This window comes from Mesocricetus auratus, unplaced genomic scaffold (genome assembly GCF_017639785.1).
Source record: "Mesocricetus auratus isolate SY011 unplaced genomic scaffold, BCM_Maur_2.0 Super-Scaffold_100018, whole genome shotgun sequence".
Lineage (NCBI taxonomy): Eukaryota > Metazoa > Chordata > Mammalia > Rodentia > Cricetidae > Mesocricetus > Mesocricetus auratus.
In genome coordinates, this window is record NW_024429199.1 from 23,944,966 (window position 1) to 23,959,817 (window position 14,852).

The 14,852-nt window shown below is 38.3% G+C and overlaps 1 protein-coding gene across 8 annotated transcripts in view; it reads left to right on the forward strand.

Annotated features, from left to right (window-relative positions):
• Eya4 (EYA transcriptional coactivator and phosphatase 4) overlaps positions 1–14,852 on the forward strand; it is a 243,342-nt gene that overhangs the window by 194,621 nt on the left and 33,869 nt on the right. For 5 of the 8 annotated variants that reach the window (XM_040728232.1, XM_040728239.1, XM_040728233.1 and 2 more), the window contains 2 exons: positions 1,514–1,697; positions 14,475–14,611. In XM_040728232.1, coding sequence (XP_040584166.1) covers positions 1,514–1,697; positions 14,475–14,611 — 321 coding nt within the window. The remainder of the gene's footprint in view (positions 1–1,513; positions 1,698–14,474; positions 14,612–14,852) is intronic. The other 3 variants (XM_040728236.1, XM_040728234.1, XM_040728240.1) reach the window with 1 other exon arrangement.

Below are 14,852 nucleotides of genomic sequence, written 5' to 3' on the forward strand. Positions count from 1 at the left end.
AAATTTCCTTTGAGCCTTTTGTTATACCACTAAAACTATGATAGAGTTCTTTTTATGAACTCTAAAGAGAAAGCATTTGTGAAATTACTTATTTTAAAATGTGTAAAGCAAAGAAATTATTTTACAGTAAGAGCATATTGTCTGTCTAGGAATGAGCTTCCTCTCAGTCCCAGTCATTCTGAGCCAGGTAGAGAAGCAGGAAACAAGGGCACAATCCCAAAGTGTCATCATAATTTCTACTCCTCTGTGTTCAAGGATGCTGGAGCTGGCTTCTCAGGCTGTAACTCCAGCCTAGAAACTCATGAGCTATGTGACCAGGATGAATGTCACTTCAAGTTCTGTGCCTTAGTAGTTTTTGATACAAAACAGCAGGAATGACATACCACAGACAAGATTCTGACTGGTAAGGGGGCAAACCCTAAGAACAACGCCCTGACCCAAAGCCAGCATTAGCTGTTTATCGTCACTGTTTCACTCTGAGAAAGAAGTGTTGCTAAAAACTGTGTTCAAATATTGACACTTTCTGCTTGACTCACAGAATGGGATAGGGAGCATCAGTTCCTGAGATCAAGAGGCTAACAGAATTTCAGTTTTCTGCCATATTACTTAATGCTTCCTGGTAATACACATGTTTATTATACAGAGAATTTTTCTTTTTTTGGAAATGACATCAAACATGGATCTTTGTTCCTCTCAGAACTTATCATAACAGGGGATCTTCATCCTGACCAAGGATTTGTCATCACTGATAACATTTTTGGCTAAATCATACTAGATATATTAAACACCATTTATCACAGATCCTTGCTCATCATCTTAATATGTAAAAGGCTATTGGAGGATCATTTTTTCATCACTTTAAAGTTCTTTCTTTAATGGAAAACAGGTCGGGGGTTGTTTTAATGCTTTTATTTTTATGTGCAGCAAAGGAGAAAACTGATTGTTTTGAAAAAACCTCACTAAATACTTTAAGTTAAGCTTCAGGTAGCAGGTTGCTTGTGGTAGCTAGGAAATGTGTTTATTTCCTTTAGAATGCCTGCCAAGATCAAATAAAAAAGCAACGCCTAAAAGAGGAATAAAACTTAAAAGAAAACATTGAGATCTGTGTAGAAGCCAGGACTATATGTAACTCCTGCTTGCCGATGATGTTAGACAATGTGTAAAAATGGACCGGATGAATAGGAACTGACTACATTGTCTCTCCCCTTTCAGTGCATTTATTAATGGCATAAACTTCATATTAATGGTTATAGAGGGTGAAATGAAGCACAAGCAATCCAGTCAGAGGCACATTCATTCATGTATTAGACCTGTTTGTAAACCTAAATTCATTACTGCTGCATTTGTGAGAGATGCCCAGAAGATGGGCTCCACTCATTGGCATCAACTCCAAGTAAACGGAACTGAACACTAATCATTTAGTTGCCATAATAATGGTGTTTGCTTGCTGTCTCGAACTATACTAGATGGTAATTGCTCTTCTATATGCACATACCTTATTTATTTGTTTCAGGATTACCCATCCTACACAGCCTTTGGCCAAAACCAATATGCTCAGTATTACTCAGCGTCCACCTACGGGGCATATATGACATCAAACAACACAGCTGATGGCACATCATCGTCAACCTCAACTTACCAGCTGCAGGAATCTCTCCCAGGACTGACTAGCCAGCCAGGTACAGATCTTCACCCAGGTGAAATGCCTCGAAAAGTCCTGTACTATCTAATAACATGGTAGAAAGTGAGCATTGCAGAGACATGCCTGGAAACAGCCAGACAGTCACGCCGATGATGAACGAGTTTTAGCTCAAACCACTTAAGACGAGGCTCCTACGCATTTCAGAAATTCCCTTCTGAGATGTGAGACAGACAGGAGATTTTAACCTCAAAATGATTGCATGTGTAAGAATATCAATATGGGGATGTGGATCTTTTGCCAGACCCATTCTTTATTCCATGCAAAGTTGACAATGAAGGGCAGCTGTGGCTGCAATGTTATCTCTCTGGAGTGTAGCTGGGGTGTCACCTTTTTGCAGGAGGGACTCTATAACTCCTTTACTTTATGAGTCATCAGTAACTCTAGTCAGTCGACATTCCTACATTCCTAGGACTTGGGGGATCAGTAGTAGGAAGTTTAATGTCTTTGCCTGATCAGTGATTTTTCTTTTTCATTATCTGAAGCCTGCTGTCCTCTTGTTAGAATTATATTTGTTACCCAGATTTTAAAGCTTTAAAGCCAGCTAAACCAGCATTCAACATCTTCCCCATCAAAACTTGAATCAAGTATCCTGGAGGAATTACCAAGATGATTTTAAAATTACAAGAAAAAGTAAAGGAGTTGGAAAATACAGTATTTTTTGTTTTTGAAAATAAGAACTAAGTTGGAGGAAATGCCATGGCCTGATCGTAAGACTTGCTAAGTGCAATTATCACTGCTCTACAGTGATAACCAAAGCACACATGCACAGTGTTGAGAATGGAGAATCCAGGAACAGACACACACACACACACACACACACACACACACACACACACACACACTGAGAAACGATTGGTGAAAGTTGTGTGGAGAGTTTCTAGTGTTTTCCAGAAAAAGACAATTGAAAAACTGACCATCTATGTACAAACGAAGAATCACAATTTGTATTTTTATACAAAAATCAAAGTAAATCTTAACCCTTTGGATAAAATCTCCTGGAAAAATTATATGTAGGAATCCTTGTGAGCCTGGGAAAACAAATATTTTCTTAGGTATTGTAAACAATTCTTAAAAAAATAACTAAATTTCATAATACTATAACTAAACAATCCTTAAAATTATAAAGTAAGGATTATAAAAACACCTTAAAAGCAAATGAATAATATATTGGATTTAATAAAACTAATACACTTTGAAAGTGTCCTTGAAAGATAATGTTAAAATTACCAAAAGGCAAGCTACAGTTGCAGACAATTTTTTGTAAAACACGTGTCTGATACAGAACTTATAGTATATATAAACGGTTTTCAAAAATCAAAACATGAGATTGATTTTTTTAAAAAAATTTTGTTTTGTTTTGGTTTGGATTTTTTAATTACTTTAATTTTAAATAGCTTGCTTCACATGTCAATCCCAGTTCCCTCTCCCTCCCCTCCTCCCGCATCCTCCCACTATCCCCCCCAGCCTCCCACCCTATCCCCACTTCCTTCCACATAGGGGATATCCAGAGTCTCTCATTTCACTCAGGGTAGGGTCCAGGCACTCCCCTAAGAGTCCAGGCTGAGAGAACATCCCTCTTTGTGTTATGGACACATGAAGTCAGTTTGTATGCCAGGGATAAACACTGATCTACTGCCAAGGGCCCCATAGGTTGCCCTGGCCTCCTCACTGACTCTCACATTCAGGGGGTCTGGATCATTCCAATGCTGGCCTCCTAACTGTCGGTCTGGGGTTCAAGAGCTCTCCCCTGTTCAGATTAGCTGTCTCTGCTGGTTTTGCCAGCCCATTCTTTGCCAATTTGCTCATCGCTCCTCTCTCTCTGTCACTGGGTTCCATGGGTTCAGGTCAGTGTTCAACTGTGGGTGTTTGCCTCTGCTTCCATCAGTCACTGGATGAAGGTTCTAGAATGGCATATAGGGTAGACGCCAAATTCATTATCAGGAATGGGCATTTAAGGTGGTCTCTCCACTATTGCTTAGCTTGCCAGTTGGTGTCATCCCTTTAGATTACTAGAGGTCTTATTGGTGCCAGATCTAAAATTTCTATTTTATGTTTGTGGCTGTTATCCCAGTTATTATGTGTGTGCCACACGCATGCAATACCGGCAGAGGCCAGAAGAGGGCATTTGGCACCCTGGGACTCGAGCTAAGGACCTTTGTGTGCAGCCATGTGGGTGCTGGGAATTGAACTCAGATACTCTGGAAGAGCAGCCAATGCACTTAACTAGAGAGTCATCTCTCCAGCACCAGAATCTATTCTACTTTGTAAATACTAATGAGTTCAAAGTATATTTTTCTGACTTCAGGGTTTTTTTTATCAACTTATTTTCTGTTTTCTGTTTTATCCAGTTTGGGAATGAAAACCCAGAGAAATGTGACCAAATACTGTAGGTTATTTCTAGCTAGAACAGTAAGACAAAGACAATACAATATCGTCAATCAAGTAGTTATTTATTTAGTCTCTGTTTGGCCCCAATCATGTGCTAGAAAATGATATTTCATCAGTGACTAACATCTCTGTATAAAAATTGCTTGATTGAATAAGGAGGCATGTAAGTAATTGGCAATGAGTATGAGAAGGTAAAATCTCAGATACTTAGCAAACATTAAGATGTAACAATTTTGGATATAATGAAGCAACAATGAAGCCCTCCCCCCACCAAGTAACAGTCAAGATACTCTTATATCATGAATTGTGAAATGGTCACATTTAATTTTACTTCTGTGTTTGTGATATTGTGATATTGTAGTAGTCTATCATCCATCATTGTTTTTGTCATTTCAGTTAAACATATTCAACTAAAATCCAAAAATATTAAATAGAAAAACAACAAAAATTAGAAAGTTTTTAGCAACTTCTAGTACATACTATTAAATATTTCCCTTTTATTTTTATTAATATGTCTCATTGTGCTTAATTCATAAATTAAACTTCATCATAGGTATATATGTGTAGAAAACATAATATTACCAAGAATATCCCTTTTGTTAATGTTAAGAAAATACTGAGTGCAGGCAAGTGCTCATGCTGCATGGTAGGCTGTGAGGACATATTCCAACGCAATATTGTTATATGCACTATCAGAATGCATTTCTTCCTCTTCTATTGGCTGCTGTTGCCAACAAATACTATTTGTCACCATTTTCAAATCCCATTATGTTTGACACGTTTGATGCCTTCCAGGGTTTGTGTAGCATCATGGAAATGTATTTTCTGTGGCGTGGCTGAAGGGAGCTACTGTGACATCTCTTTTTAACTTTTTAACAATTAGAATTATTTCTATGTGTGTTTATATGTGCACATGTATGCTGAACTGGGAAGACAATTTTATAGGAATCAGTTCTCTCTCTCCCACCACACAGATTCAGAAAATCCCCCTGAGCTGTCTCACTGGTCCCAATATATCACTCCTAGCTTTAGACCCAGCAAAAGTATTGTAGACAGTTCAGTCTGTCTTTGGTGACCCTAAATTACAGTTTACATCTTTTTTCTTCCTCTTGCATTTCCCCCTTTATGAATACACAGCTCATCTTTATTTCCTGGCCTGTTTCTCTTAGATCTTCTGTTCAGTCTTTTCTCCATCCTCTGCCTCTCTGAGCACTGTACCAAAGGCAGAGCTAGTCCCAAGCAGAGGCCAGGGAAGCAGTCGGGGCCCCAGATCTAAGTAAATACTCAACCTCCAGATCTTTCAACTTTCTGCTCTAAGGCTCGTTAATCCCAGCCTTAGTCATGTGTTCCAAATCTGCCTTTATCTTCTTTCATTTTAGCAACAATCTGTCCTTAATTGAAAGACCTGTCAGAATCCACAGTTAGTAAGTAGTGGGAATGCTGTAGACAAAATGATGCTTGTGTCATCCTTCTACAGCATCGAAGAGATTTCCCCACTGAGAATGCATGGGGACAAAAATCTCAGAAGTGGTTCTCATCCGGGTTCAGAGACAGAAACAGACAGGATGAGGTGGGTGAGTCTGAACTGACCAGACTACAGGCATCACGAATGATACCTTGCACGCTCAGTATGCTAGATGAGGTGTACAGCTCTAGTTCAAGATTGATTTTATTCAAATTTCTATCTAGTCACAACAAAGTTTCTCCCCCATTCCCAATACCAAGAATATCTCTTTTGTTAATGTTAAGAAAATACAGAGTGCAGGCAACTGCTCATGCTGCATGGTAGGCTGTGAGGACATATTCCAAGGCGATATTGTTATATGCACTATCAGAATGCATTTCTTCCTCTTCTATTGGCTGCTGTGGCCAACAAATACTATTTGGCACCATTTTCAAATCTCATTAGACTTTGTGCTGAATTTACAGAGAACTTATTTCCTCTAGTTACTATTATTCTCATATATAATTGTTGAGGAGTTTCTATGATCATCTTGGATCACTTTTCAAAGTGGTCTTTGGTCTGATTGTAGCCTTTTCAGATCTGGCATGCATCTGAAAAGCAAATAAATTCCTAACTATCAGCTTCTTCTTTATTAATGGTGAAACCTGATGAATTCAGTTACAAGGCAGGAAAAGAATTCCCCATTAAGTGAGTGTGCATTTTGGGGCTTACAGACCAGACCTGACAATTAGGTCCACAAGTTTTTATACAACATTCACTGTGGACTTCCATGTCTAAAATAGAAACATACCTTCTCCTTATGTTCAATAAGTGACAGCTGCTTGCTCTGATTTACAGATAAACCTAATGAAATAAAGTTGGAGCTAAATATCCAAAACTTACAAAGGGCAGTTCTTCATTACTATACTGATTAAAGGATAATTATTCAATCGCCTTGAAAAGCCCAAGGCAGCTGGTAATGACTGATATTATTTAGAAATTGCAAATAGCATTCAGTTATTTATTTTACCTTATTAGGTAGTTTGACAATGGATTTAAAGACACACTACCACGCTGATTAAAAGCAGACATTCCTAGTTCGTTATCCTTATGAAGATCTTTCTCTGCCTTTTACATGAATTTTATCGAAGGTAAATTTATGGTTTTGATTTGCATTCTGAAAGCTAGCAGTGAAGATGAAAGATATTTTTACAGTTCCTCCTTACAAATATTTTAAATATATAAAATTAAGTGTAGTTAATAATGTGTAGCGATATTTTCCTTGACTATGAGACCTCAATAAACACTTTAGGGCATTAGCTAAATGAACTTAACACGTGCTCAAGGTGAATGAAGGAGTTGGTGAAGTCCTTCACTCTCAGCAAGGAATGAATTAGGCTTTAAATGACTTCATGAAGCAGGGTGTAACATCTTCTCCATACACTGGCAAGAGGGTGCGCATGGATAGGAGCACTTGAACTTCTGCATTTACCACACATGTCCTGTTACTTTGCCCTTGTGAAACTGGCAGAAACACCAGGATCAACATCTCTAATTCAGTATCATCAAGTGTTCAGTCACCCTTATGTTCTCAGCTCTGGCTTCACTCTTTAATTGGAGAGAGAACAACACCTTTAAACGTTACAGAGATCAGTCTCCTTGTGAATGCGCGTCCACTGTCAGGGCCTAAGCCCTACCCAGAAAGGGCTCTTTCAGTTTTCCAAAGTGTTTTTGATGAATGTTTAGGCCTCTTCTTACATACACAACAGTTAAAACTTAGATGACTCCCTTGGAAGTTTTTAAATTGGAAATTATAAGCCCATTCATATTTATTGCACATGGCATATTGTTTGGAAATTTGCATACACAGTAAAATGAAATGACTACATGTAGATACTTATATATGTAATACTTTGTATGCTTTGCTTCTGTGGTGATGATAAATCACCTGAGCTAAAATTTGTTAGCTCAAAAATGTCCAAAGCTGTAATACATTGTAATTAGCAGACTTCCCACTGTATAATGTATGTTTTCAACTTAACCTACAAATATGGCATTCATTTTCTGACATTTCCCCTTTTCCCAAGCCATTCCCACTCACTCTGGCAACTACCATTCTACACTCTGTTTCTCTTTTGGTTTTTTGAGACAGGGTTTCTCTGTTTAATAGCCTTGGCTGATCTAGAACTCTCTCCATAGACCAGGATGGCCTCGAACTCATAAAGATCCACCTCTCTCTTGCGCTTGGATTAAATTCATGTGCCACCACCACCTACACTCTACACCACCAGCCTACACTCTATTTCTATGGGAGCAAAGTTTTCACACTCCATATATGAATGAGATCTTGTAATATTTGTCTTTATGTTCCTGACTTGTTTCATTTAGTATCTGTGTTGTCACAAAAGGGGAAGATTTCTCTAATCTTTGAGATTTAATAACATGTGTGTGTACGTGTGTGTGTGTGTGTGTATGTATGTCTGTTTCTGTGTGTCTGTATGTGTGTATGTGTCTGTCTGCCTGTGTGTGTGTGTCTGTGTATCTAGTGTGTGTTTGTCTGTGTGTGTGTGTGTGTGTGTGTGTCTGGCTGTCTGGCTGTCTCTGTGTGTGTGTGTGTGTCTGTCTGTCTCTCTGTGTATCTGTCTGTGTGTATGTCTGTCTGTAGTGTGTGTGTCACTTTCTTCATCCATATATCTTAAATCTTGATACTTAGGTTGACCCTACTTCTTGGGGCAGGAGAATTCACTTCTTTCTGAGATGAGCTGCCTTATCGATCCCAACACAGATAGGTCAGCTCTGACACTACACACACATACACACACACACACACACACACACACACACACACACACACACACCAAAAGTGGACCCAGAAAACTGTATTTATATACTTTTCCATACATAAACATGCATTATATATGTAGCAAAAATAAGAGAAAAGAAACTATTAATTTGAGAGTGGGGATGGGAAAAGACAGAGGAGGGCGGAGGGAAGAAATGAAAAAAAGGAATGTGATGTAATTCTCTTTTAACTGAAATGTATTTAAAATTATTTTTCAATAAACCTGTGGTGGCAGATATGCCTTAGCAGAAGAGCTCGGTCATTCAGTCTGTTCTTAATTTTTGAGGCACTCCTATGCTGTCTTCTTAATGCCACAGTCACAGGGATCTTTTTGTCCACATCAACTCCAACTCTAATTATCTTTTCTCTTCTTTGATGATAGATACCCTAATCAGTGTGTATTTAAATATACAGTTTGAATTTGCATTCCTCTAAGAATTGTTTATCTTTTTCATATGCTGATTGACCTTCTATATATGAAAATTTGAAAAATATATACTCAGGCCCGTGTTTCTTGTTTCAATCAGGTTATTTTGTGGTCTTACCACTGAGTAGTTTGGATTGCTTATATGTTTTAGATTTGTCAGGTGCATGGATTCCTAATATTTTCTTTCATTCTGGTGGGTTATTAGAGGACTCTCTTGATCAACAGAAACTAGTGCTATTTGGAGGAGTAAGTATGAGCCTAGCAGTTACAGCAAAACTTATGGAATCACATCAACACCACCAATTAACAGCAGATTGTTGCTGGCTAATTAAGTGTAACATGTCACCAGCTTTTCCATAATTATAAGATAATAATGAAGACATGAGTTCTGTTTTGGGTAAGGTTTAATTCTCTCTACCTGTCTCTCTGTGTCTGTCTAACTTTTCTCTGTTTCTGTGTCTCTTTCTCACATACATATATGTATGCCCACAAGACATACACATGTTCACAATGACCAAATCAGTAAGAAAATAACAAGTTTTAAATGACTGAAAACAGTCCTCATTATTACTCATCAAGGAAATTCTATTTAAAATAATAAAAACTTGCCATCATGGATCCTCGAAGTTTGAAATAAAAAGTAACAATACCGGGGAGTAGCAAGGAACAATGGGGGTGCTAATGCTGGTGGAGTAGTGAGTGATAATTCCACTCTGAAGATCTGTGTCTATACAAGGCAAATGTTTGTCTCCCCCGACCCAGCAACGCCAGTTCTGGGTGTAGACAGATACCCAAGAGGGGGTCGAGACCACTTGCACACAAGCAACACATTCTGTGAACTTTACTTATAACTGCCTAACAGCATTGCTGACCTAAATGACAAACAGCAGAAAGGATAAAGCATGACATATGTACTTGAAGGAATTCTAGGCAAATTAAGGAAAGAACAAATGATCATTCTAAGTTCTCATCAACATAATGAGCTGGGAATGAAGCCAAACTTACGTTTTTATATTTCTTTTTAAAAGGTAGTGCATTCTTAGACTATGAGTTTAATTAAAACAGGCTATTCATCACAGTTTTCTTCCAAAGCTCTGCTTTACTCTCATGGAGGCACTTTTGCCTGTATTTTCTCTGCATTTTTCGAGTACTTTTAAGATCTTAACCTAACTCGCCAAGAATCAATGGGAACAGATTCTCCTGTGTCTAAAAACCCACACACTTCCTGTGACACCATTTTTCCTTTCAACACTCTGATAGTTGTTGAATATCAGATTTAAATAGCTGACTTTTTCCTACTAGATTCCTTCAGTGCGGACCTAGCCTGCCACCAAGCTACCCTACCTGCAACTTAAGACACTGACTGGAAGTTGGCATTTTTCTCTTCTTTCAATTCTCACACTGCTATCAAAAGTAAAAAACTACTTTTCTATATATGCCACCTTAAAATTGATCTACAAAAAATTAGAAAGCCAAGGGTCATATGTGTACACTTGTTGTTATTCCAGCACTTGAGTGGAAAAAGCAAGAGAATCAGTTTTATCCTTTTCTACACAGGGAATTTGAGGCCAGCATGAGACGTTGTGTCAAAAACACAAAACATAAATAAATAAATAAATACATAAATAAATAAATAAATAAATGGGGAGTGCCAAAAAAGGGAAAGGTTTTATGAATGCCATCCCAAAAGAGTTTGTTTAAGCTACTTAAAATATTTTATTGTTGTGCTGTTCATCCTGTCGGTGATGATAGTGGCAAAGGTACAAGATCAATCAATACTAGCAATATTTTAAGAGAAAATGACCTTTATATTAAGATGTATTTTACGTTTTTTATTTCTTATTGAAAAGAGATTTTTTTTCATAAAACATATCCTGATTATGGCTTCCCTTCCTCCAACTCCTCCCAGATCCTCCCCACCTCTCCACTCACCAAATCCACACTCTTTCTTGTTCTCTCTCATTAGAAAACTTGGTGGCGCATGCCTTTAATCCCAGCACTTGGGAGGTAGAGGCAGGTGGATCTCTGAGTGTTCGAGGCCAGCCTGGTCTACAAGAGCTAGTTCCAGGACAGCCTCCAAAGCCACAGAGAAACCCTGTCTCGAAAAACCAAAAAAAAAAAAAAAAAGAAAGAAAGAAAACTAATAGACATCCCCCCCAAAATACTAAGAAACAAACCTGAATAGAACAAAGAAAACAAAAATAAAGACCTCTCTCCCCCACAAAAAAAATAATAAGAAACAAATATAGATGTAGACACATACAGTGGCATACACAAAAAGTCACCTAAAAACACATGACCATAGTATATACATAAAAGAACTGTAGGGAGAGAGAAAGGGAGAGAGGGAGAGAGGGAGAGAGAGAGAGAGAGAGAGAGAGAGAGAGAGAGAGAGAGGGAGAGAGAGAGAGGGAGAGAGAGAGGGAGAGAGAGAGAGAGAGAGGGGGGGAGAGAGATAGAGGAAAGAGAGAGAAGAAAGGAAAAAAGAGGAGAAAGGAAGGAAGGAAGGAAGGGAGGGAAGGAGGGAGAGGATAAAAGAAGGAAAGGAAGGGAGGACGAAAGGAGGGAAAGAAAGAAGTAAGCCCAGACAAAGCACTATGAGAAAAAAAGCACCTCTAAAAGGACTATTGAGTTGGTTTTGTGTGGCCATCTACGGCTGAGCGTGGGATGTGCCCTTGTGTGTGGTTTGTATACCTACTGAGACTCCGTTAGAGAAAACTGATTTTTCATTTTCGAGTAGTTTTCAATTGGAGATAGCTTCTGTGTTAGAAATGGGGCTTTTGTCCACTTCCACTCTGAGCTCTGGTATCCATCAGGCCCAGACCTGTGCAGGCTCTGGGCATTCTGCCTTAATCTCTGAGAGGTCACACATAAGCCCTGTTGTGTCTAGAAAGCCGTGTTATTTTGGTATCCTCCTTCCCTTCTTGCTCCTAAACTCTTTCCACCTCCTCTTCAACAAGGGTCATGAGCCCTAAGTGGAGGTATTTGATGGAGACATCCTGTTTTTGACAGGGTGTCCAAAGGTCTCGCACTCTCTGCACACTGTCCAGCTGTGGGTCTCTGTATTTGCTCCATCTACTGCAGGAGGAAGCTTCTCTGATGATGACTGAATGAGACACTACTTTATGAGTGTAGCAGAACATCATTAGGAGTCATTTCTGTGCTAGGTTCCTTTAGCATAACAGTAGCATTTGGCTCATCCCTGAGTCCTTGACTATTTAGTCTGATGTTCCTCACCATTCAGCAGTATCAAGGATGGGTTTCGTCTCATGGGGTAGGTCTTAAATCCAAGCAGACATTGGTTGGGTTAGTCCCACAGGTTTTTTGCCACTATTGCATTAGTGTGTCTTGCATGCAGATCTCCTTTGTAGATCCAAGGGTTTGTAGCTAGGTTGGTATTTACTTTTCTCCTTTGACAACATGCAGAACACCTTCCAGTATAATAAACATTAGTCAGCAGGGGTGAAGGCTCTAGGTAAGCCCATGATCAACTTCTCCATGTTAATGAGTTGTGTAGATGTAGTCTTCAGCACTGGGGCCACCAATAGCCTCAGTAATAGCCTGAATAGTTTTAGGGGTTTCTATGGGGCCTTCTTTGGCCAACAACTTGATTAGATGTACCCCACTCCTGGAACTAGAAGCTTCATTTGATGATGAGAGAGGTATCCAGTTGGGGTTCTGCCTCCCCTGTTATTTTGGCAACTTTATTAGATAATCTTCATATATGTATATATTTTAAGAAGTTTCTACTATATTTGGTTTCCATATGACCTATCAAATGACCCTTTGTTTTAGATGTTCATCTTTGTAGTCCCTCTATCACTCCCCTCTCCCCCCATCTATTTGTGAGGAAAGGCAGCTAAGACATATATTTGATGTTTTACCATACAGTACTTCCAAAATAAAATGTTGTTATCAAAAGAAATGGTAAGATGTTTTCTCTATAATGATTACTGTTTCTCAGAAAAGCCGTGTTCAATGTACATTTGCCCAGAAGTACTTAATGCCATGGGATTTATTTTATTGAATTTTATTTTAAATTTAATGATAAATCAAGATCCTCAAATTACTTTTGTTTATAAACACATCATTTAATTTTAATGTAGAGATTTTTCTTATCTAGAGACTTTTGTTTTATACAGATGGTTTAAATTAAATGCAAATCTGATTTATCCACAATAATTTTTAAAAAGCTACTTATCCAGAATTCAATATATGCTGAAACTGTGATCCAGTGAAATTGAGTGAAATCCTTGAGCTACTATTGCAAATCTAGATGACGTGCTACACTGTGCCTTGTGTAGCCTCAGTTTACCTTAACAAAGGCTTGGGCAGTGCTTCTTGCTTCCTAAGATCCATGGTCACTAACTGTATGTGAGTCTGTATTTCAGGGACCTATAGACATACAGAAGCCAATCTAAACCTTCAGATGCTGGCTGGAAGGAGGAGGTGATTGTTCTGGTCCTCACTTACAGAGGCATTAGCATATGAGATGCTTACACCATGCAGAATGTATGGAGTAGGAATACCAGAGCTAGTTGATACCTGCCCTGAGCATGACAAGGCAAGAGTCTGTGACTCCTAAGTAGAAAGGCATTTGAGAGAAAAGATAGAACTCACAAGCCACAGGATATCAGCTGCCAAATACTAACTCTGAGGGGCTGTGTTTAATAGCATCAAAGACATCACATGTCTGGAAAGATAAGGACTGAGCCTGTATATTGAATTTGTCAATCTGATGGCTATTTGGAACTCTCAGTAAAATATGTGTATTCAAGTTTTGATGAACTGAAATTCAATTTTAGTAAGTTGTGTATAAGACAGTAGAAGGAATTATATTATACATTTGTGTGACCACTGTCCATTTATGGCTATCAAACACTTGCAACATAGCTACCAACATTAGAGTAACTATAATATGCACAATATTTCAAAAAGCTGTTATGAAAATAATAAAGGTAAAAGTTTTCTTGCTAGTTTTATATATTGACTACATGCTAAAGTGATATTTTGTGTATGTTGAATTAGCATATGTGAGTTCATTTTACATCTCTTTTTGCCTTCTAATGTAACTGTCACAATTTTAAAACTGTATGCTCAATCTTGGGGCTTTCGTTTATTTCTGTTGAGTAGTAGTAGTGTGAATTATTTTCTCAAGGAGTCTCATTTGAAAGAGGAGAAGGCAAGCAAAGAATGGCTTGATAGAAATGCGTAGCCAAGAAGAAGTTTTAAATTTGCCAGTGGTCCAGGTAAAGAGAAGAATGAGATGCAAAGACCAGACAGGCATGAAGTGATGGGGCAGAGTCAGTATGCTGTGGGGCCGGGGAGTCAAGTTTGCGGGCGATGCATGAGGTTGACCCAGAAGACATCTTGTTTTCTGAAATGTGACCCAAATGGAGGTGAGGCTAGACCTAAACACAGGTGAAAATGGAGGTGGAAGTGCAGACAGGAAGCAAATATTTATATATTTGGTATATAAAAGCCATCCAGGCTTCTGTGAGGAATTCATGTGACCTATAAAATGTCTTGACTAAATGACAACTTTACATATTTGAAATATAATTTTACATAAAGAGGTCATTAACGCATAGGAATTTGTGACATAATAATGAAGACTTGTAGTTGTTCTGAAACTAAACTTCTCTTCTTGTCACAATCATATTGTTTACAGGAGAATTTGATACAGTGCAGAGCCCTTCCACACCCATCAAAGATCTTGATGACAGAACATGTAGAAGTTCTGGGTCAAAGTCTCGAGGAAGAGGCCGGAAAAATAATCCCTCCCCACCACCGGACAGTGACCTGGAGGTATGCCTATTTATTACTAAGAAACAGAAGATACTTGATTTCACTGAAGGGCATAATCCATAATTTATCAACTAGTAAATTTACAAATTAAAATATATATCCTGAATTGAACGGACCTGCTTTGTTTTAGGTAATTTATCAGTTTGAATTTTGAGATTTTTGTTTATCATAATAACAAAATCTAAAACAGTAATGTCAAAGGCAAGAGAACTTTGAACATTGAAGACTAGCATAATTTCAT